General features: G+C 41.8%; 2 protein-coding genes across 4 annotated transcripts in view; one reads left to right on the top strand and one right to left on the bottom strand.

Annotated features, from left to right (window-relative positions):
• stac (SH3 and cysteine rich domain) overlaps positions 1-4,599 on the top strand; it is a 57,523-nt gene extending 52,924 nt beyond the window's left edge. Inside the window, exons 10-11 of one of the 2 annotated variants that reach the window (XM_029688461.2) lie at positions 70-207; positions 1,625-4,599. In XM_029688461.2, the coding sequence (XP_029544321.1) occupies positions 70-207; positions 1,625-1,723 (237 nt within the window). In that variant the 3' untranslated portion in view covers positions 1,724-4,599. The remainder of the gene's footprint in view (positions 1-69; positions 208-1,624) is intronic. The other variant, XM_029688463.2, reaches the window with a different exon arrangement.
• Positions 4,600-4,920: 321 nt separating this feature from the next.
• Positions 4,921-24,057, bottom strand: part of LOC115146677 (tonsoku-like protein) — a 44,852-nt gene continuing 25,715 nt past the window's right edge. For both annotated transcript variants that reach the window (XM_065004322.1, XM_065004323.1), the window contains one exon: positions 4,921-6,609. In XM_065004322.1, the coding sequence (XP_064860394.1) occupies positions 6,597-6,609 (13 nt within the window). In that variant the 3' untranslated portion in view covers positions 4,921-6,596. The remainder of the gene's footprint in view (positions 6,610-24,057) is intronic.

The raw sequence follows: 24,057 nt of genomic DNA, 5'->3' as shown, positions 1-24,057 counted from the left end.
TCTGCTGCCATGTTAGTATGACCAGGAGCTGTGATGGTGTATAACGTTTCTTCTGGATGATGGATCTAGGGCATGATCGAGGACAGGATCGGTTTCTTCCCAGCAGCCTTTGCTCACCAGGTGAAGACCGGAGACAGAGTGTTCAGGTGTCACCGGACGTTTATCGGCTGTAAGGAGCAAGGCCAGATCACTCTGAAGGAGGGCCAGGTATGTGATCTGTTACCCGCAATACAATGATAATTGTGGCCTGTCTGGTTGAGTGGTAATGCCTGGCCTCCGGCACGCATGTTTGCGGTGTCGTCATAGGTTTGAATCTGGCCTGCTGCCTTTTGAGACAACCTCTCTCTATCTTTCTGTCTCTCTATCTTGCGATCTCTAGCCCTTTTATCTTTCCATCTCTCTATATCTCTATCTCTATTTCTCTCTCTATATCTCTATCTCTCTCTATCTTTCCTGTCATCCTCTATCTGTACGTCTCCAATAAAATCCGAAATTCCATAACAGCATTATTTAAAATCATACCATAATTATGTCAAACTATTTTGTGACAAAAAAGTACCCAATTATCCCCAATTGAACTAATATACAAGAAAACATGATTGTTATTATCGGTTGTTAAAGAATTGTATAGTTAGTCCCTTAAATGTTTCCATGTACAACTTTACTTGCTGCAGTTCATGTTTAAGCCCCAGATACAAGTGGACATCAGATACAGTTCATACGCTCACCAATTCCCATAGGCAATGGGAGTCCTGGGCACTCAGTCCAAAGACTCTCTCCCGGGACATTCACTTCAAAGGAGGGACCTGAGCTGGCCAATTGGTAGTCCCCCCCCTCTCAGCAGTTTCCATGGCATTACCATTTTGGCACGGCAAATACCGTCTCAAATCCTTTTCCCACAATGCTTTGCAAGGCCATTTTAGGATTCAGAGGAGAGTTCATGCTAGTAACCCCCAATGGAGATGCATCCATTCCTAACACTTTGAAGATGACTCAGTGACCTCATAGCTCTGCCTCCATCCCCAATGAGTAGCAACATCCGCTGTTTCCAGTCACACAGCCATTCACATTACCCATCTGCAGCTGTATTAAAGACTATTCAAACTACCCCTCTGCAGCTGTATCAAAGACTATTCAAACTACCTTTTGCAGCTGTATCAAAGACTATTCAAACTTCCCCTCTGCAGCTGTATCAAAGACTATTCAAACTACCCCTCTGCAGCTGTGTCAAAGACTATTCAAACTACTTCTCTGCATCTGTATCAAAGACTATTCAAACTACCTTTTGCAGCTGTATCAGACTATTCAAACTACCCTCTGCAGCTGTATAAAATACTATTCAAACTACCCCTCTGCAGCTGTATAAAATATTATTCAAACTACCCCTCTACAGCTGTATAAAATATTATTCAAACTACCCCTCTACAGCTGTATCAAAGACTATCAGGCAAATACAGACAGGTGTCATTGTTGTTTGGTGGGAGAATTAAATATTTCTTACAGTGACACTAAAGCTACTTCGCCCTTTAGGGCCACTGTGCATTGTGAATTGAATGTGTTAAAATGTGTTTTGTTTGTACAAAAAGCAACTAAATCACAAGATCATTATTCACTGTTTCATCAGATTTGTGTAAGCGGTGAGGATGAACACAGTGGCTTCATCCGAGTGGCCAGTGGAAAGAAGAGAGGCTACGTGCCCTGTGATGTCCTGGAAAACATCTGAGAGCGAGAGAGAGAAATAGAGAGTGCTGGAGAGAGATAACGAGAGGAAGAGAAGGAGAGAGAGGAGGGAGGAGAGGCACAGTGGCACACTCCCATGATGCGCAGGAATGGCTCTGACAGTAGCACTGATTAGATGCCAACCTCAGGCGTTAGGGAGAGGACCATTCTTCCCACAAAATGGCCGCCTGAAACCATGGAGGAAATCCTCTGAGCTGTGGATCCAAAATATTTCTGTTGCCATTAAGGGAATAGCTTTGTCAGAGTCAGAGCCAACCTTCCTCATTCCCTTTTAGCCTGAAGGGGAAAATGTTGCGACGGATCAGATAACCTGACTTTGTGGTCACAGGGACTCAGAGTGGGGAGTGGGGTGATTGCATCTCTGGATTTGGTTAGATTTTTATTCCGATTTTGTTTGATTTTTAGGACAGCTGAGCATTGTTTGTTCTTTGTGGGATTTCCCAGTGGAGAATGCAGGTGACGCATCATGCATGAATATACTGAATGTACTCGTGTGTCTACTACTGAGACAGAGAGAGCAAGGAAAGCTACTTTCGGCAACTTTCTTTATCCATACATTCTTGCTTATTTAGCATCAGCTGCAGTATGTTTGAACCACTTGTTTAACCTAAAGCCCAAATGTTCAAGCACTTGTTCTCTATAGCCGAAGATTCTGTTCTGAAATAATCAAATCATATTTTATTCACTTACGCTAACTTTGACGCAAGCAGTTGAGGTTACAAACAGCATATTAATCAAAAGCATAGAAGATAAGTCCCTTTTCTTCTATGCTCGTATGATCGCTCTACTGAGTCTTGATAGCCTCAAGCTCACAACTACAGACCCATTCTCCCAAGAATCCGTCCCTCTGTGATACAAAACATTCCATACATTGGATTTGTCACTGGAGAGGAACAACAAAAATAATTAGACGAAACAGAAATGTATCAAGATTTCTGAGGTAGTATTGTTCAAAGGAGAAACATATTTTGCACAAATCTAGTGATGTTCCTAGTCTAGCTGCTTATCCATCCACATTTGCGTTTAAAAAATGACACCACAAAAGGACTACAAACCTGTCAAACAGATTTTGTGAATATTTCAAAACAATGAATATCTAATTTGCAACTTAGTCTGGTGATGATGTTCTCTTCGGGTAACTCATCATGACATTGTTTCTTGATGTGTTTTATAAAGGATAATGGATTTGATGAGAAATTATGTGAATTTAGGAAGCGGGCAAGCTCTAACAAGTGGTTAGATCAATTGTTTTTGAATATATGTCATAAAATCTGCATACCTGTTGTAGTGGCTTGGTGTGGTATCTAATATACATTTCGACACAATTACATTAAATTCTATACACCATAACAAGTAAACCAAAACAAGTTATATACATTATTTTCTTTTACAAATGGCTTTTTACACCTGTTATTGTCAAGATATTTGATCAGAGAAGCTTCAATGCATGAGCTACTTGAAATCCAGCTTTGATTTACATTCATGTATGCTTGCTCCAATTGCACTAAATGGTCACTCAGATATGGCTATTCACGTTAAACAATGTAAACCCATTTTTGATTGAATCAAGACGTAACTATCCCTTTAATGTCACGATGTATGACACACTCCTGTTCAATTCCTTTCTCTTGAGGAATAGCAATATTCTTTGAGGATTTCTTGATCATCCTCATGTATATTTGTTTTCTGTTCAAATATTATTATGAACTGTCAACGGAAAGGTATGGTAGTAAATGCGTCTCTCTATAAGTTCATCTAAGCTGCACTGAAACTCCGTGAACTTTCAATAAATTCCCTAGTTTTCCCGAAATCCCAGTTGGAGGATTTTGGGAATAAGAAGACAATTAGCAGGAAATATGGAATCTTCCAACTAGGATTTCTGGGAAACCAGGGAATATATTGAAAGTTCCTGAAATGTTGCAACCATAGTCAAAGACCACTGTATTGTATAGATTGTATGCACAGAATAAAAAATACATTGATTAGAATTTTTAAAAATCAAATGTATCAATTTATTATCGCCGTTTGGGGAAACTATTTACAGAATATATAAAGCACTGTCCTTAACTCGAGATAGATAGCTTTGTCTTCATACTCAGAACACAGAAAACATCACAGTCATGTATGCCTGTGCTGACTATACATTGAAGTATAAAGGAAGTTAGAGGTAGTTTCGCGAGCCTATACTAACTAGCTTTGGCGCAGATACCCATAGACTTCCAGTCATTGCGCTAATGCTAGTTAACGTTTTCTTGTGAAACTACCTTTAACTTCCTTCATGCTGGACATAGCGACATAAAAATGGTATCCACCAGTATGACCTCCAATATAATACTAGCTAAGACAAGCCTTGGTTAACCTGGGGCCTGCTTATGAGGACCCGTCTACCGTGATGAAGAGGCTGCTTCCCCCCTCGTCCTCACCTACTTCCCCCTCTGCAGCTCCATACACATTTTCCACATGAGAACAAAGAAAGGGATGCACATTCCCTCATTACAATTATAAATAATATGGGAATCACGTTGATATTTTCTGGAAATACTGATGCTCTACCTTCACAATAAAAATTGAAATATATTTCCCTTTGAAATCTCTGGTAATAAAATGTTGAATAGCTCACACGGTAGAACTGTTGACAACTACATGCCATGTAGCCATCTAGACTGATCACATATTTTATGCAGAAGAACACCCTCTACTGACAGCATTGTGCATTGTGTTCTCATAATTATACTGCAACATCCTGTAGCATCAAAACGCAATAGTCACCAAGTCACTGAGTGATACAGTTTTCCATGTCTTTTTACACATCTGTCACAAACTATTCATAAAGCCCTACACAGACAGCCGTGCCTTTGATTCTCCCACCCACTACTTAATTAACTGTTGCTAATTGGCTCATAATTTGCTCAACTGTACCACTTTAATTATCTTCAAGCTGTCATTTTGTTTTTACTGCGGCTCCTAGGTTCACTAGCCCCATTAGGCAGCTGTTCAGAAGTGTAGTGGCTGCTGAAAGATTCTCCTGGCAGGGGGCAGAGACAGTTTTAAATACTCACCCTTGTCTTGTTCCCCTGTTTGTCTTTGTCATGACACAGGCTAGTCCACCAGGGCTGATACAGGCCTCAACCACCAGACTCTAGCACCCCTCCGTTGGTATTGGCCTGACATTAGCCTGTATTGCATTAACAACGTTAGTTTGTTTTTTAATCACTTTGGTGTAAAGTACAGAGCCTATAGAAAGTCTGCACCCTCTTTTTCACATGGTGTTGTGTTAAAGTAAAACATGTTTTTGATCTATACAGAATACTCCATAATGTCAAAGTGAAAATAAAATGATACACATATTTACAAATTCATTAAAATTAAATAAGTAAAATATAGTCGCATTAATATTCACCCCCTTTGTTTAGGCAAGCCTTAATTAGTTCAGAAGTAAAATGTGGCTTAACAAATCACATAAGTTACATGGACTCACTGTGTGAAATAAGAGGTTGACATTCTTTTTTAATGACTACCCCTTCCTCTGTTCCCCATACATAAAACATCTGTAAGGTCCCTCAGTCAAGTACTGAATTTTAAGCATAAATTCAACTACAAAGACTAGGGAGCTTTTTGAAAGCGTCATGAAGAAGGGCAGTGGTTGGTAGATGGTTAACATTAACAAATCAGACATTTAATATATCTAAGCATGGTCAAGTTAATCATTATGCTGTGGATGATGTCATAAACCACCCAGACACATCCAAGATGCAGTTGTCCTTCTGAACTGAGCTGCAGGACATGAAGGAAACTGCTTATCGATGTCACCAATGACAGAGTGAAAATAAGAATAAAAATATACAGAATAAAAATATTCCAACATCTGAATATGTATGCAACAAGGCACTAAAGTAACACTGAAGAAGAAAACAAAACACATCAAAGGAATACACTTTTTGGCCTAAATGCATACGTTTGGGGCAAATACAACACATCACTGAGTAACTGCCTCCTTATTTTCAAGCATGGTGGTGGCTGCATCATGGTATGGGTATGCTTGACATTGGTAAAGACTGGGGAGTTTTTCAGGATGAAAATAAATGGGATGGAGCTAAGCACAGGCAAAATCCTAGAAGAAAACCTGCTTCCGTCTGCTTTACACCAGGGACTGGGGAAGGAATCACATTTCAGCAGGACAATAACCTACAACACAAAGACAAATCTACTCTGGAGTTGCTTACCAGCAAGACAGTAAATTGCAGCGACCGTTCTAAAGACGTGCCCTTGTTCTCTGTCTTTGTCATAACACAGGCCAGTGCACCACACCAGTGCTGATACAGGCCACAAACACTCTAGCACCCTCTGTTGGTATTGTGCTGACATTAGCCTGTATTGCATTGGCAACATTTAGCATTTAGGGTGTTGCAGAATGAACAAAAGTGCTAAATGGCTTGTTGTATGCAACAGGTTGATATCAGTAATAGGAATAGCGGTATAACAGTTTCAGATAGATGAGTAAGCATCAGTCATTTCACACTGCATGCACTTGGTCTGATGTTCGTTTGACATATATCACACATCTCACAAGATACACTCTTTGTGGTGCAATGGAGGGAGTGGGTGTGTGCGTGCGAGTGTGTTGGATGGGGAAGAAAGAGGTGCCAAACAAAATAGTCTAGCTTTAAGCCATTATAAATGGGTTAGAGTGGCAGTTTGTCACTTTGGGTAGTCAAAATGAAAAAAATAAAGTAATTGACATAATAACAAAAGAGAAACTGCAGGACAAGTGAGCTGTGATTAATGACACAGCAAAATCCACTCGGCGGCTTCATTGCTTCGCCTCGGCTAGGAAGGCCTGGACTATATTCAGATGGTCAGTTAGATTGCCTAAGGAAGTAAGAAGAAAAGAGGCTGCTTCAGTGACATGGAGCATAGGATACATTCTCTTTGTTTTGTCAGTACTATAACCCCAACATTATATGCCTCTTCAAAATAGCTTTTCTATCGATATTACAGCAAGACTCTCTCAATGACTTTAATGAACTACAGACTCCTCACAGGCATATAGCCAGGTGTCACAAATTTGTCAAAACAATAATTGTATTAATTTCTCCCAGGATTTATACACAACTATTAATAAATCCCTGACCCATACAATGGGTAGACAAGGTCGTCTCAAATCAAATCAACTTTTATTGGTCACTTACACATGGTTAGCAGATGTTATTGTGAGTGTAGCTAAGTACTTACGCTTCTAGATCCGACAGTGCAGCAGTATCTAACAGGTAATATCGAACAATTCCACAACAAAACCTAATATCTAACAAATTCCACAACTAAACCTAATACACCCAATCTAGTAAAGGAATGAGAGGAGAATATATAGGTATAACATATATGGATGAGCAGTGACAGAGCAGTTAAGATGTAATAGATAGTGAAGGATTCAGTATACAGTATATACAGTGGTTCCTCCTTTAAAAGTTGCGAGCTTACACCGCGGGACATAGAGGGATCCAGCGACACTGCTTCATTGCTCCAGACCACCGCAAGTGTGAGTTAGAGCACTCACTATGCATTTGGGTCCTATCGAGTGGTTCCAATGAGGAATTTGGCGTAAGCCATCCTTCACTGGTGATTTTCTTCAGCAAAGAGGGCTAACAAAATATCACGGTGGAAGCAAATGTAAATAATTATAACGTCATAATGAGTCAAGCAAAAAAATTACAATTGAGAGGAATATGTTAGTTAGTGTAGAGACAAACGATTCGGAATATTTTTTATCATAAAGTTAATTTACGGAAATCGCTATTTAGTAAGTTAGCTGACTAGCTAGCTAGTGTTATGACATGAATATGAAATTGTAATTCGTGCTGCTTAATGTTTTAGGGACTCCTGAGAAAACCAGCACACCAGGCTGTCATCTTGTGAAACAGTGGATGTAAAGAATCTAGCTTTTTGTGTGAACGTGAACGTGAACGTGCCTTAGGCATGCTGCAAGGAGGCATGAGGACTGCAGATGTGGCCAGGGCAATAAATTGCAATGTCCGTACTGTGAGACGCCTAAGACAGCCCTACAGGGAGACAGGACGGACAGCTGAACGTCCTCCCAGTGGCAGACCACGTGTAACAACACCTGCACAGGATCGGTACATCCGAACATCACACCTGCGGGACAGGTACAGGATGGCAACAAAATTTGCCCGAGTTACACCAGGAACGCACAATCCCTCCATCAGTGCTCAGACTGTCCTCAATAGGCTGAGAGAGGTTGGACTGAGGGCTTGTAGGCCTTTTGTAAGGTCCTCACCAGACATCACCGGCAACAATGTCGCCTATGGGCACAAACCCACCGTCGCTGGACCAGACAGGACTGGCAAATGGTGCTCTTCACTGACGAGTCGCGGTTTTGTCTCACCAGGGGTGATGGTCAGATTTGCATTCATCATCGAAGGAATGAGCGTTACACCGTGGCCTGTACTCTCTGGAGCGGGATCGATTTGAAGGTGGGGGGTCCATCATGGTCTGGGGCGGTGTGTCACAAGATCATAAGACTGAGCTTGTTGTCATTTCAGGCAATCTCAACATTGTGCGTTACAGGGAAGACATCCTCCCCCCTCATGTGGTACCCTTCCTGCAGGCTAATCCTGACATGACCCTCCAGCATGACAATGCCACCAGCCAAACTGCTCATTCTGTGCGTGATTTCCAGCAAGACAGGAATGTCAGTGTTCTGCCATGGTCAGCGAAGAGCCCAGATCACAATCCCATTGCCCACGTCTGGGACCTGTTGGATCGGAGGGTCAGGGCTAGGGCCATTCCCCACAGAAATGTCAGGGAACTTGCAGGTGCCTTGGTGCATTGGTGGAAGAGTGGGGTAACATCTCACAGCAAGAACTGGCAAATCTGGTGCAGTCGTTGAGGAGGAGATGCACTGCAGTACTTAATGCAGCTGGTGGCCACACCAGATACTGACTGTTACTTTTGATTTTGACTCCCCCTTTGTTCAGGGACATATTGTTCCATTTCTGTTAGTCACATGTCTGTGGAACTTGTTCAGTTTATGTCTCAGTTGTTGAATCTTGTTATGTTCATACAAATATTTTCACTTAAGTCTGCTGAAAATAAACGCAGTTGACAGTGAGAGGACATTTCTTTTTTATATTAGTCAAATACATGATTTTCCTGTGTTTTATATATATTTCCAGACTGAGGTTGCAATAATACTCTGAAATTGTGAAAATTATGAAAATGCCCATTTAGTGTATGAGCTCTTTGATATTCCTGCCTGTTTTGGTGGGATGACGTTTTTGTGTCATGCCCTGACCTTAGTTATCTTTGTTTCCTTTATTATTTTGGTTAGGTCAGGGTGTGCCGAGGGTGGTTTGTTTAGTTTTTGTACTGTCTAGTGGTTTTTGTATGTCTAGCGGTTTTTGTAAGTCTAGGTGTTTATATGTCTATGGTTGCCTGGATTGGTTCTCAATCAGAGGCAGCTGTTTATCATTGTCTCTGATTGGGGACCATATTTAGGTAGCCATATTCCATGGGTAGTTTTTGGGATCTTATTCTATGTTCAGTTGCCTGTCTGCACTACGCAAATTAGTGTCACGGTTTGTTGTGATAGTTTGTTCAGTGTTCTTTCTTAAATTAAATAAGTATGTACGCTTACCACGCTGCGCCTTGGTCTCCTCCATACAATGACCATGACATTTCACCTGCCTAAATCACCAGGCGGATAATTAGTTAACAGACCATTAAAAAAGAGTTCCATACCTCTGTGCAAATAACAGCTAGTTTTCAGTTTTCCCCATTCCCAGACAGTCCTAACAATTTTAGCTTGAGTAGTATGTCCATGCTACGAAGCTATTTTTGTTTATTTTTTGACTTTTTTAATTTAAAACAATCACCGTAAGGTACTTAATTGTTACCCAGAAATTATTTGATATTGAGATTAAAATGGCGGCATTGGACCTTCAAAAGATTGTAGCCTAACTGAGGTTCCCCAGAGAGCTGTTTAAGTGGTTGATTGAACATTGGCGGCTGATGTTATTGACTTAATCCCTTCACAGTCTTCATGTCAATGAGCTGTCTGAGAGTGCCCGTTGTGACGACTGGCACTGACCTCCTGGCTGGTACATTCAACAGTTGGGCACATTTTAGGAAGTCATACTATTAGCAGAGACTACTCAATTCTTGTCAACCCAGTGGAGACACATGCTCGTCATGTCCCAGTCCCATGCCAGGACAAGGTCTGTCTCCTCCCAGCCAATTATTCTCCCAAACCCTCACCATCTTCACTACCCATCTGCAAAAGTATTTTTTGTTGCCGCAGCTTGGGGAAGCCGCCACCTGTCACCTTGATAGACATTAACAAGCTTCGGATCTAGAGCGGTGGATGGGAAGTTCTGTAGAAGCAGACAAACGGATGACACCCAGGGGTGTCTGGGTACGTCTGTCACATGGGTTGTAGCTGTTATCGCTAAGATGATTTAAAAAACTCTGTTTTAAGTGAGAAGTAGGCATTGGTTTGAAGCCAAAAAAAAAGGAAATTCACATGAGCACAACAATGCCAACTACACTCATGCTCTACCAAGGTTTTCCAGCACACAGTTTTGACCTATTACAGTAGCTATGTTGGTCTATTGTATTTCGAATAATGTGTAGGCTGTGATTCAAACCTTCTCAAACAGCCTAATTCATAATCTTAGAGGAGGTGCTCCCACAACAATGTGATTTGTACTGCATTCAAGATAAAGTATTGTATTCTTCACACGCCACACTAAGACATTATCCTATTACACTACCCTTTCAAGCATTAAATGAATGCAAGCTTTGCGTTTATACCTACAAGACCGCCAGGCTTGATTGATTGAGCTGTTTTGTCTTCTAGTAATGTTGATAAAAGTCACCTTCTCCTAGAGAGATTTACACGGTTAACAAAACCTCACGCCGGGGTAAGTCTACACGAATCACAGACCTTATTTCATGTGTTTCTAAAATCCCCTATGTGAAAAACAAATTCCCTGTTTGACCGCTAGGTTTGATGGGTATTATAACTCATACTGTGGTACTCAATTGGCTGTGACAGTCTTACATTGTAAAATATGACTCAATACCCATTGAAATCAAAGTAAGAGTTTTACGTCATTGGCTTTTGAAGGTCGTATAACTCAGCCATAGAGACTAAACAAAGATATCCCCATGTGCGCTAGAGCCGGGTCTTTCTTGTGCCTTTTACAGCTTGTTTCTAGCCTAAAGCTAGTTATAAATCCTATACATTTAAATAATTCTGGTTTGGGGGGACAAAAGCCCCCTCCCCTAGAACCATGCACTGGAGTTGTTGAAAAATATCAAACACATGGTAAAGTTGTTCTTTGGCACTGTTGATCAGCACACGTGTATTAAAATGTAAAAACGACAGGAGAAGGTGCATACTGGAATTTATTATGGCTGTTAGAAGCTGGTGGGTTTTTCCAAGCATGCATTTGCACACTGCAGTCAGTGCACAATCGAGGTGCTATTTACATGTAACATTAGCTAGTAATTTGTTTTCTCAGCAGATTGAGTTGTGTCCTGTCTAACAGTGAAATGTGGCTAGTAATTACCGTTGCTTGGAGTATGAGGTACCTAGCCCATTGCATGCATTGTAAGGTAGCAGCATGACAATTTGCCTTAAGTTTGGTGTTGGTTTTGATCTGATGTAGCTAGCTAGCTAGCTAGACATAGCTAGCTACAATGTGTGTTGAGGTCAGCTGTTGTTGTCTGTCTCTAGCTAGATGGCTCAAGTCATTTATGGTAAAACCTTCGATAACCTATTTAGCTAGCTACCTTTCTTTGCCTGTTCGTTAACTAGTTAGATTTCGGCTGACTGGTGTCAGAGGCTAGCTGCTGGACTTTGGACAAGCAAGTTAACATTAACTAGCTGTTACGTCCATCGTCGGAATGATACCAAAGCGCAGCGTGGAAAGTGTACATCTTAATTTATTTAGAATGAACACCAAAAAACAACAAAAGATTAACGAACGTAAAGTTCTGCAGGGCTACACAGCAACTGTACAAAAACAAGATCCCACAAACTCAGGTGGAAAACAGGCTGCCTAAGTATGATTCCCAATCAGAGAACGATGGACAGCTGCCTCTGATTGGGAACCATACCCGGCCAACAAAGAAATAGAAAACTAGAATGCCCACCCAAATCACACCCTGACCTATCCAAATAGAGAAATAAACAGTCTCTCTAAGGTCAGGGCGTGACACTAGCTAGCTAATCAAAATATAATTGTTGCATTTATTGATCAAACTCAGCTTGAATACCACCATACTACATACCACACTACACTAGCATAAAGTTGGTGGTGGGGAATCGGCTCCAAAATAATAGATTCCTCATCTCCTTGTCCGTCGACTCCCATTTCTGAGTGGCAAGTGGAATCGACTCCTAGCATTCAGTATTTTTGCAATGGAGGAAACTATACTGAACAAAAATATAAATGCAACATGCAACAATTTTAAAGTTACAGTTCATATAAGGAAATCAGTCTATTGAGATAATTTATTAGGCCCTAATCTATGGATTTTAGATGACTTTGCAAGGGCGTAGCCACCCACCCACTGGTGGCCGACATGCCTACCTAAGCCTGGCTGTGCCCCCCCCCAGCCAGGCATGTCGGCCACCAGGCAGAATTGTGCATCGGTAATCAAAAGATATAGGCTATTGCAATGCTGAATTTCGCAATTTCTTGGCTTGCAATGTCATGCATAAGTTCACTAAAGAGTAGGCATCCAGTAACGTGTATTCATGTATGCCAAGGGAAGCCAGGCTTCCCCAAAACAATTGACCAAGAAAAAATGTATCTTTGTCTGTGTTTCAAAAACAAGAGGTTGAATGTATCTCACCGGAGAAAGCATTCGAGCGAGTGAAACAGTGCCCCTCTAGCCAATCTATCTGATGCTGAATGGCCCTGGCAAACCAAAAAAAAGCATTACGGGAAGACAGTTTGGATTTGGCTTCACTCCAATCGCATCGAGAGAGCATATGTTATTGACAGAAACTCGTTGTGCCTCTTGTTGTGTTGTCCTCCGGTGTCTAGCTGGCTGAGCTAAAATGGGCCCTTTCCTAAATTAGCCATGGATCTGATGGACTTCTGGTTTTACTTCATTCTCAGTACTGGCCAATGATTATAAAGGCGATTCTGATCTAACCATAAATTAATACATTGTGCCCCTGGACTGAGAGGATGGAAGTTGAATATGTAGCTAGATATAGAAGGCAAATGTTAACTAACTAACGTTGCCCATGAAAGGAAGTTAGGCTAACGAGCAAGCATTTTAGCCAGGTAGCCTAGGACAACAAAAATGAAAGCGTGTACTGTATGACAGAGTGATAGACTGTTGCGTCAACATGAGAGGAGGATGGCGTTGGCGTTTCTCTACAAGTAGGGTGAGTCAACATGTTTTTTACTTACACTCACACACACACATGTTTTTGTTATCTTTTTTTGTCACTGTAATAGACTAAGCATAGGTGAGTTGATGTTGACATTTTGAAGTTGAAATGGTGTTGGAATAGTGGAGGCAGCTCCTGTTTTCTTTGCGACTTGCATGGTTCTAAATCAATAGTTGTTTAGAGGTCCAAAAATGTCAGGAACTTTAACTTGCTTGACAATGCTGTAGGTCATTTAGCTGTTTTGTTACATGCAATATTCTTTGTGGACTTCACCAGCCAGAGGTTGCTCTCTGTGTTTGTGATGAAACAAAGGTGTGGTTGAATTTATTCTGCCACTGTGTCTTCTTATTATCTCAGCCTCAGGCCTATACATCACAGTCGCAAGGCATGAACAGTTCATAGAGCAAACAACGTTTTTCTCACAACACATAGATTGTAATATGGCTTTTTTCTGGCTTGGCTTCCCCAAGGAGAGAGAGACGATTAATCAGGGCAGGCAGGTCTATATCTTGGTAATCTGTATCTCGCAATGTCTTGTCTAGCAATACCTCGTAAATTCACCAAAGTATGTTAAAATATAGATTGGGCTATGAATGAGTATGTTTAAGCTAAGCTTCATAGTGCCAATGAATAGAAGTTGAACGAGACCAAATGTGGAATATAAAGGATTGTGCTTATAGCTTATTTAAATGATGTTGATGTCCTAGGTCAGGGCTCTCCGACCCTACTCCTGGAGAGCTACCTTCCTGTATGTTTTTGCTCCAACCTCAGTTGTAACTAACTTAATTCAGCATGTCAACTATCTAATTATTGAATCAGATGCGCTAGATTAGGGTTGGAGTGAAAACCTACATGATGGTAGCTTTCTGCAAACAGGTTTGGAAAGCCTTGTTCTTGGCAATAGATCTCAAAACAGGGCATCCCCGCTAAACTGCACTTTCTTATCCATAAACGCATCTCAAGTGCAAATAAGAATTACAAGGGGCAGTTTGGAAAAACGTATCCTGTGTGAATTGTCATCTGGAGTAACATACATGCATAGGATAATAATTACAAGACCATTGTCTCTAGTAATAGCCTACCTGTCCGAATAGGGCTATAATATAACATGGCAAAGAACAGGCTTATCAGCGTAGAGTGCGCAGCATCATCCCATGTCAAATCAAATCAAATGTATTTACATAGCCCTTCGTACATCAGCTGATATCTCAAAGTGCTGTACAGAAACCCAGCCTAAAACTCCAAACAGCAAGCAATGCAGGTGTAGAAGCACGGTGGCTAGGAAAAACTCCCTAGAAAGGCCAAAACCTAGGAATAAACCTAGAGAGGAACCAGGCTGAGGGGTGGCCAGTCCTCTTCTGGCTGTGCCGGGTGGAGATTATAACAGAACATGGCCAAGATGTTCAAATGTTCATAAATGACCAATATGGTCAAATAATAATAATCACAGTAGTTGTCGAGGGTGCAGCAAGTCAGCACCTCAGGAGTAAATGTCAGTTGATCACTCCTGCTGTCTCTAGAGAGTTGAAAACAGCAGGTCTGGGACAGGTAGCACGTCCGGTGAACCGTCAAGGCTGCGGACAGCAGAAATATTATAGTTCCTACACACCACCATATTAAAAGGCTAAGTTGATGAGCAAATGGGCGGTATCATGATCATGCCAGTCTTCTAGAAGGCACATTTTTTTATTTTTCTATTTCACCTTTATTTAACCAGGTAGGCCAGTTGAGAACAAGTTCTCATTTACAACTGCGACCTAGCCAAGATATAGCAAAGCAGTGCGACACAAACAACAACACAGAGTTACACATGGAATAAACAAATGTACAGTCAATACAATAGAAAGAGTCTATATACAGTGTGTGCAAATGGCATAAGGAGGTAGGCAATAAATAGGCCATGGTAGCGAAGTAATTACAATTTAGCAAATTAACACAGGATTGATAGATGTGCAAGTAGACATACAGGTGTGCAAAAGAGCAACAGAGTAAATAAAAACAATATGGGGATGAGGTAGGTAGTTGGATGGGCTATTTACAGATGGGCTGTGTACAGCTGCAGTGATCGGTAAGCTGCTCAGATATCTGATGTTTAAAGATAGTGAGGGACATATAAGTCTCCAACTTCAGCGATTTCTGCAATTCATTCCACTCATTGGCAGCAGAGAACTGGAAGGAAAGGCGGCCAAAGGAGGTGTTGGCTTTGGGGATGACCAGTAAGCTATACCCTCTGGAGCGCGTGCTGCGGGCGGGTGTTGTTATTGTGACCAGTGAGCTGAGATAAGGTGGAGCTTTACCTAATAAAGACTTATATATGACCTGGAGCCAGTGGGTCTGGCAACGAATATGTAGCGAGGGCCAGCCGATGAGAGCACACAGGTCGCAGTGGTGAGTGGTATATGGGGCTTTGGTGACAAAAGCGATTGCACTGTGATAGACTGTATCCAGTTTGCTGAGTAGAGGGTTGGAGGCTATTTTGTAAATGACATTGCCGAAGTCGAGGATCGGTAGGATAGTCAGTTTTACGAGGGTATGTTTGGCAGCGTGAGTGAAGGAGGCTTTGTTGCGAAATAGGAAGCCTATTATAGATTTAATTTTGGATTGGAGTTGTTTAACATGAGTCTGGAAGGAGAGTTTACAGTCTTGCCAGACACCTAGGTATTTGTAGTTGTCCACATATTCTAAGTCAGAACCGTCCAGAGTAGTGATGCTAGTGCTGGCGGGTGCGGGCAGCAATTGGTTGAAAAGCATGCATTTAGTTTTACTAATGTTTAAGAACAGTTGGAGGCCATGGAAGGAGTGTTGTATGGCATTGAAGCTTGTTTGGAGGTTTGTTAACAGTGTCCAAAGAAGGGCCAGATGTATACAGAATGGTGTCTTCTATGAAGAGGTGGATCAAGGAATCACCCGCAGCAAGAGCGTCATCGTTGATATATACAGAGAAAAGAGTCAGCCCAAGAATTGAACCCTGTGGTACCCCCATAGAGACTGCCAGAGGTCCGGACAACAGGCCCTCTGATTTGACACACTGAACTCTATCTGAGAAGTAGTTGGTGAACCAGGCGAGGCAGTCATTTGAGAAACCAAGGCTGTTGAGTCTGCCGATAAGAATTCGGTGATTGACAGAGTCGAAAGCCTTGGCCAGGTCGATGAAGATGGCTGCACAGTACTGTCTTTTGTTGATGGCGGTTATGATATTGTTTAGTACCTTGAGATTGGCTGAGGTGCACCCGTGACCAGCTCGGAAACCGGATTGCACAGTGGAGAAGGTACGGTGGGATTCTAAATGGTCAGTGATCTGTTTGTTAACTTGGCTTTCAAAGACTTTAGAAAGGCAGGGCAGGATGGATATAGGTCTGTAACAGTTTGGGTCTAGATTGTCACCTCCTTTGAAGAGGGGGATGACCACGGCAACTTTACACTCTTTAGGAATCTCGGACGATAAGAAAGAGAGGTTGAACAGACTGGTAATAGGGGTTGAAACAAGGGCGGCGGATCATTTTATGAAGAGAGGGTCCAGATTGTCTCGCCCAGCTGATTTGTACATGTCCAGGTTTTGCAGCTCTTTCAGAACATCAGCTATATGGATTTGGGTGAAGGAGAAGCTGGGGAGGCTTTGAGCAAGTAGCTGCGGGGGGTGCGGAGCTGTTGGCCGGGGTTGGGGTTGCCAAGAGGAAAGCATGGCCAGCCATAGAGAAATGCTTATTGAAATTCTTGATTATCATGGATTTATCGGTGGTGACAGTGTTTACTATTCTTAGTGCTGTGGGCAGCTGGGAGGAGGTGCTCTTATTCTCCATGGACTTTACAGTGTCCCAAAACTTTTTGGAGTTAGAGCTACAGGATGCAAATTTATGTTTGAAAAAGCTAGCCTTTGCTTTCCTAACTGACTGCTTGTATTGTTTCCTGACTTCCCTGAAAAGTTGCATATCGCGGGGACTATTCAATGCTAGTGCAGTCCGCCACAGGATGTTTTTGTGTTGGTCGAGGGCAGTCAGATCTGGAGTGAACCAAGGGCTATATCTGTTCTTAGTTCTACATTTTTTGAAAGGGGCATGCTTATTTAAGATGGTGAGGAAATTACTTTAAAGAACGACAGGCATCCTCTACTGATGAGATGAGTTCAATATCCTTCCAGGGTACCCGGACCAGGTTGATTAGAAAGGCATGCTCGCAGAAGTGTTTTAGGGAGCGTTTGACAGTGATGAGTGGAGGTCGTTTGACTGCGGACCCAGAGCGGATGCAGGCAATGAGGCAGTGATCGCTGAGATCCTGATTGAAAAAAGCAAAGATATATTTGGAGGGCAAGCTGGTGAGGATAATATCTATGAGGGTGACCATGTTTACGGAATCAGGGTTGTACCTGGTGGGTTCATTTATAATTTGTGTGAGATCGAGGGCATCTAGCTTAGATTGTAGAACTGCCGAGGTGTTAAGCATATCCCAGCTTAGGTCACCTAACAGAACGAACTCTGAAGATAGATGGGGGTCAATCAATTCACATATGGTGTCCAGGGCACAGCTGGGGGCTGAGGGGGGTCTATAACAGGCGGCAACAGTGAGAAACTTATTTCTGGAGAGATTCATTTTTAAAATTAGAATCTCGAACTGTTTGGGCATAGACCTGGAAAGTATGACATAACTTTGCAGGCTATCTCTGCAGTGGATTGCAACTCCTCCCCCTTCAGCAGTTCTATCTTGACAGAAAATGTTGTAGTTGGGGATGGAAATCTCAAAATTTTTGGTGGCCTTCCTAAGCCAGGATTCAGACACGACAAGGACATCAGGGTTGGCGGAATGTGCTAAAGCAGTGAGTAAAACAAACGTAGGAAGGAGGCTTCTGATGTAAACATGCATGAAACCAAGGCTTTTACGGTTACAGAGGTCAACAAATGAGGGCGCCTGGGGAAACCTCTACATCACCCGAGGAACAGAGGAGGAGTAGGATGAGGGTACGGCTGAAGCCAACCAAAACTGGTCATCTAGTGCGTTGGGGACAGAGAATAAAAGGAGTAGATGGTAGGATTCAGGGCATAATGTACAGACAGAGGTATGGTAGGGTGTGGGTTCAGTGGAGGAAACCTTGGCATTGAGTGACAGTAAGAGCGGTTGCATCTCTGGATGCACTAGTTATGCTGGGTGCGGTCACCGCACGTGTGCGAGGTGGGACAAAAGAGGTCTCTGAGGCATGTTGAGTGGGACTCAGGGCTCCGCATTAAATTAAAACAATGATAACTATCTTAAACAACAGTATACAAGGCATATTGACATTAGAGAGAGATAAAAGCGAGGAGCAGCTAGCTAGCAGCGATGATCCGATGCAAAGGTCCAGAGCTTACGGCAAGATTCTGGTGGTGTAGTGGATTCTAGTCGTCTTTGTGAAGAGTCCGGGAAGCATCAGCTGTGTAGCCGAGTGAACATAGGGTCCACTGAGCAGGCCGGGAGATGGTATGGCTCCAAGGCTAGCTTCGGGGCTGGGCCACTCGGTAGCAGCTAGCTAGCTGCGATGATCAGGAGTAATGGTCAGGAATCCGGTGTTGTAGTGGAGAAAAACAGTCCGGTATGCAAGTATTATCCATGCAAAAAGCAGCTGAGGTCTGTGCTAAGGGTTAAAGCCACTAGCAGTGGCTAACAATGACTAAGTAACTAGTAGCTAATTAGCTGGTTAGCCTCTGATGGCTAGCTTCTGATGGAGGTTCTGGCTATAGGGTCTAAAAATAGCAGATCCTTATCACATTGGGTGAGGCGGGTTGCCGGAAGCTATATTTAATTTAAAATGGAAAAAGAGATTGAAAATATATTGACATACTGTATATATACAAAAAATGACGGAACAAAACAGAATTTACACATGAGAACGACAAACAACGTCTTCACTGCCACGCCATCTTGGCTTATTGCAGTCCTAGTCTTCCGAATCCGTTTCAGCGTATTTTGGGAGTCGAGCAAGAGTCGACTCCTTCAACTCCAGCCACAGGAGTCGGAGTCGAGCAAGAGTTGATTATTTTCGATTCCAACCACAGGAGACGGAGTTGGTGCACAACTAGCCTAGGTTTGTTCTCATATACAGTTAAAGTCGGAAGTGTACATACACCTTAGCCAAGTACGTTTAATCCTAGTAAAAATTCCCTGTCTTAGGTCCGTCAGGATCACCACTTTATTTTAAGAATGTGAATTGTCAGAATAATAGTAGAGAGAAAGATTTCTTTCAGCTTTGATTTCTTTCATCAGGTATTCCCTGCATCCACATCACTGGCAAGTGCATCAATCAGTTGTTCTTTGTATTTATTGACCAGTTTGTTGCAGACACCTTTCAGCTTCCACAAGCTGCGACAAATAGAGTCCAGTATAGCAGTGATGTTATCCTGCAAGCAAAAATATAGAGCTATATCTCAAACAGAATGCGTTAGTTTGTGTCTCAAATTGGTGACACAAATTAACTTGCTTACATAACATTGTGAGAATTGCAGAGAAATACAGTTGAAGTCGGAAGATTACATACACCTTAACCTACATTTTAACTCAGTTTTTCATAATTCCTGACATTTAATCCTAGTTAATTCCCTGTCTTAGGTCAGTTAGGATCAAAACTTTATTTTAAGAATGTGAAATGTCAGAATAATAGTAGAGAGAATGATTTATTTCAGCTTTTATTTCTTTCATCACATTCCCAGTGGGTCAGAAGTTTACATACACTCAATTAGTATTTGGTAGAATTGCCTATAAATTGTTTAACTTAGGTCAAACATTTCGGGTAGCCTTCCACAAGCTACCCACAATAAGTTGGGTGAATTTTGGCCCATTCCTCCTGACACAGCTGGTGTAACTGAGTCAGGTTTGTAGGCCTCCTTGCTCGCACACACTTTTTCAGTTCTGCCCACACATTTTCTATGTGGTTGAAAAACAAGTTTTAATGACTCCAACCTAAGTGTATGTAAACTTCCGACTTCAACTGTACTTCTCATAACTTGGGTAGCCTGGTGAAGCAGCAGTTGTGTTGTTGCCAAGAAACTACATTTCTTGAACTGATGTTAGAACTCTGAGCTACAGCTTAAAAAGATATTAGCGTTGTCAGAAATGCTACAAAAAGGTAGCACACTATTGGTTCTCTATTGGCATGTGAGAGCGATTAAATTATAAATGTTTTCAAAACTGTTGTCCCTACAAACGTATTCAGTCAGCACGGTGGCGAGTCTAATGGTCACTCTACGGACACTTTATGGGGCAGTTCAGTTGTGCTGCCATCAGGGAAACTGCCAGGTGATTATGGAAGATGGGAACATAACATGTAGCTACGATGAACATGGATGTTTGTTTGGTCTGACTGTTTTTTGGTGACAGTCCTTCACTTCTTGGTTATTTGGAGCCACAAGGTGTAGACTAAAGGAATTATACTGTAAGTTGCAACAATTCAAGCATCTGAACATGTCCCCCGATCCCATTTGAGAATTTCGCTTATGATTTTGGCTTGCAGTTTTCTGGTGACTGTAGTTCCCTACTGTAATGAATGAATGAGTTCGATTTGATTAGGTTCCCCAGTTAGTCTTACTGGGATCTGACACATAATGAAAATGTAATGAACATGTAGTGTGTGTGTGTGTATATGTGTGTTTGCATCTAGCAGTTACACATTAGTGATGCGAAGGTCAGCTGTTTCTTCACCCTCACCCGCCTGCAATAGCCAATAACCCATCTGCAACCGCCCAACTATATCTAAGGAAATCTGAGGACCGCACCCAACCCTAACCTGCAAATATAGAACATTTGCTATGAGATACAGTCTAATACTGCAGATCAATTGTTTTGACAGGAGGTGCAGGGTTGATTTCTTCCTGATTTAGACATGTTTCTGCTTATAATTACCAACATTTTGGTGGGCTGTTTGTTAGTCAACTTGGCTATACATGTAGCCATTAGACTGCATGTTGCCCTAGAAAACTAAATAAACCGTTGCTCAACAGAATAATGTTATAGAACGATAGAATGAATGCTTCAATCTAGTTGACATCGGTAAAGTTCTCTGTCATCTTTCGCGGATCAAAGACGTTTAATGAATGAGGAGAAATTACAATAACGCAAAAAAAATCTGTGCAAATGTGTACAAATTAAATTTGACAGGTTGTAAGGAAAAAGAAAGCTGTGAAAACATCCATCATGTTTCTGATAAGATTTGATTTTGGCTTCGATGCACATTTTATGTAGTTGAAATAATATGATGAAGACAGCACCTCTTCAGATTGCATCTGAGCATTGCATTCTCTCAAGATGCAGTAAGAAAGAAGTCAACATAGCCGGCACTGCTATCATCCATCCTCTTTAACCACTTCACCAAATCTTTTCCAAACATTACTTTTCTGTCTCTTCCTCCTCTTTATTTTCAACTCTCTTTTCACAGCTTTTGTCTTATTGAATTAAACTTCGACAATGTCCTTTTTGCCTCTGTGGATTGAGGTTAACTTTTTCTTCCCGATCCCAAAAGCATTATTTGGTTTTCTGCCTGTTCCCAAAAGCATTATTTGGTTTTCTGCCTGTTCCCAAAAGCATTATTTGGTGATTGGATGTGTAGGCATGCATACACTTAAGCCCTAAAGTTTAGGCTTATGCACAATACCAGATCACCTAAATAATGAAAGAAAAACCTCAACGTAGCCTATATAAATTCCACAAGAACTATTCATTTATGGATTTTTTTGAGGTATTGTTTCTCTTTATTCAACCCGCCAGCCACCCATCCACCCTTCAGCCTCACAATATTTAATTACTCTAAACCCGTCTGCCCCGCAGATATAACCACGGGGACTGCATGTTATGAGTCAACCCGTGCATCACTATTACATATACATGTCAGTTCATACCAGTGCAGGCTGCTGATTGGAGAACGGCTCATAATAATGGATGAAATGGAATGGTATCAATCATGTGGTTTCCAGTTGGTTGATACCATTTCATTGACTTCATTCCAGCCATTACTATTAGCTGTCCTCCCCTCAGCATGCAGCCTCCACTGGTAGACACACAAAAAGTAGGTCACAATGTCAATAGCACTCCACACTACCCTCATGCCCCCTCCAACTCGACGGGCCTGTAGGGGAGTGGGTAGAGAGTTTCAAGTTCCTCTGTGTCCAAATCACTAAGAACTTAAAAATGGTCCACACACACACACACACACACACACACACACACACACACACACACACACACACACACACACACACACACAGTCGTGAAGAAGGCACGAAAGAAGATGGCCCTCAGGACGTTGAAAATGTTTAGCATGTGCCATCAAATCCGCAAAAAGTTCTACAGCTGTACCATTGAGAGCATCTTGACTGGTGCATCACTGCTTGGTATGGCAACAGCACCACCCTCGATCGCATGTGTGGACAGCCCAGTACATCACTGGGGCCCGAGTTCCCTGCCATCCAGGACCTCTATATCACCACCTAAGCCATAGACTGTTCTCTCTGCTTCCGCATGGAAATTGGTCCCGGTGCATCAAGTCTGACACCAACAGGCTCCTGAACAGCTTCTATCCCCATGCCATAAGACTGCTAAATAGCTAACTAAATAGCTAACAAAGTGGATACACAGACTATCTGAGTTGACCTTTGTATTTTATTCATATTTTTGCACTGTCTCTATGCACACTCACAAGGCCCTACACACACACACACACTCACTCCATAATTTGCTCACACACACATAATATGCACATACATTTATACTGACTCTACACACACTTACACCCAGTCACATACAATCATCATATATGCTGCTGTTACTCTGCTTATTATATAACTTGATGCCTAGTCACCTTACCCCAATACATATCTATCTCTGTCACTCCAGTATCCCTGCACATTATAGTTATGGTACTAGACCTGACTCTGTATATCCTATCCTTACTTACTTTATCGTGTTCTTTTTATTTCTTATTTTTATATCTTGTGTGTTTTTGTTCTACCTTGTTATTTTTAGTATTACATTGTTATTGTCTACTGCATTGTTGTGGTTAAGCTACAGTAGCAAAAAAGGCATTTCACTGTTGTACTTGTATACGTGACATTAAATGTTGAAACATTGGGGAGAGGCAATGTGGTCAGCTAATTTCAGATTAAAATCCCTGCAGATTTCAATTTAATTTCAATGGCATGCATTAGCATGGTTAGGAGAGCACTTCTATCATATAAAATGCAAGTGGGCTTGACAATTGTGTACACATTTAGAAAACGTGTTGGCTCTAGGTTGTGAGAATTTTAGGCCGCACACTGAGTTGCCACAAGTCAGGATATTGCATTTACAGGTAACTGCCAAAATAATGGAAACACTGGACTAAATGAGGGATAGATACAATTATATGAAAGTCGGTGCTTCCACACATGGTTCATTTACATTACATTTAAGTCATTTAGCAGACGCTCTTATCCAGAGCGACTTACAAATTGGTTCCTGAGTTAATTAAGAAATTAACATCCCATCATGCTTAGGGTCTTGAATAACAATGCTGGGCAGGCCAATATTTTGGCTACCATGGCTATGCCCCCATAGGATGACAATGCCCTTATCCACAGGGCACGAGTCGTCACTGAATGGTTTGATGAGCATGAAAATAATGTTAACCATATGCCATGGTCATCTCAGTCACCAGATCTCAACCCAATTGAACACTTATGGGTGATTCTGGAGTGGTCGCTGAGACAGCATTTTCCACCACGATCAACATGAAACCAAATTATGGAATTATTGTGGAAGAAAGGAGTGGCATCCCTCCAGTGGAGTTTCAGAAACTTGTAGAATCTATGCCAAGGTGAATTGAAGCTGTTCTGGCTCGTGGATGCCCAACACCCTATTAAGAAACTCTGTTGGTGTTTCCTTTATTTGGGCAGTTA

Source organism: Oncorhynchus nerka, linkage group LG18 (assembly GCF_034236695.1).
Source record: "Oncorhynchus nerka isolate Pitt River linkage group LG18, Oner_Uvic_2.0, whole genome shotgun sequence".
Lineage (NCBI taxonomy): Eukaryota > Metazoa > Chordata > Actinopteri > Salmoniformes > Salmonidae > Oncorhynchus > Oncorhynchus nerka.
This window is presented reverse-complemented; position numbering and strand designations above follow the sequence as displayed.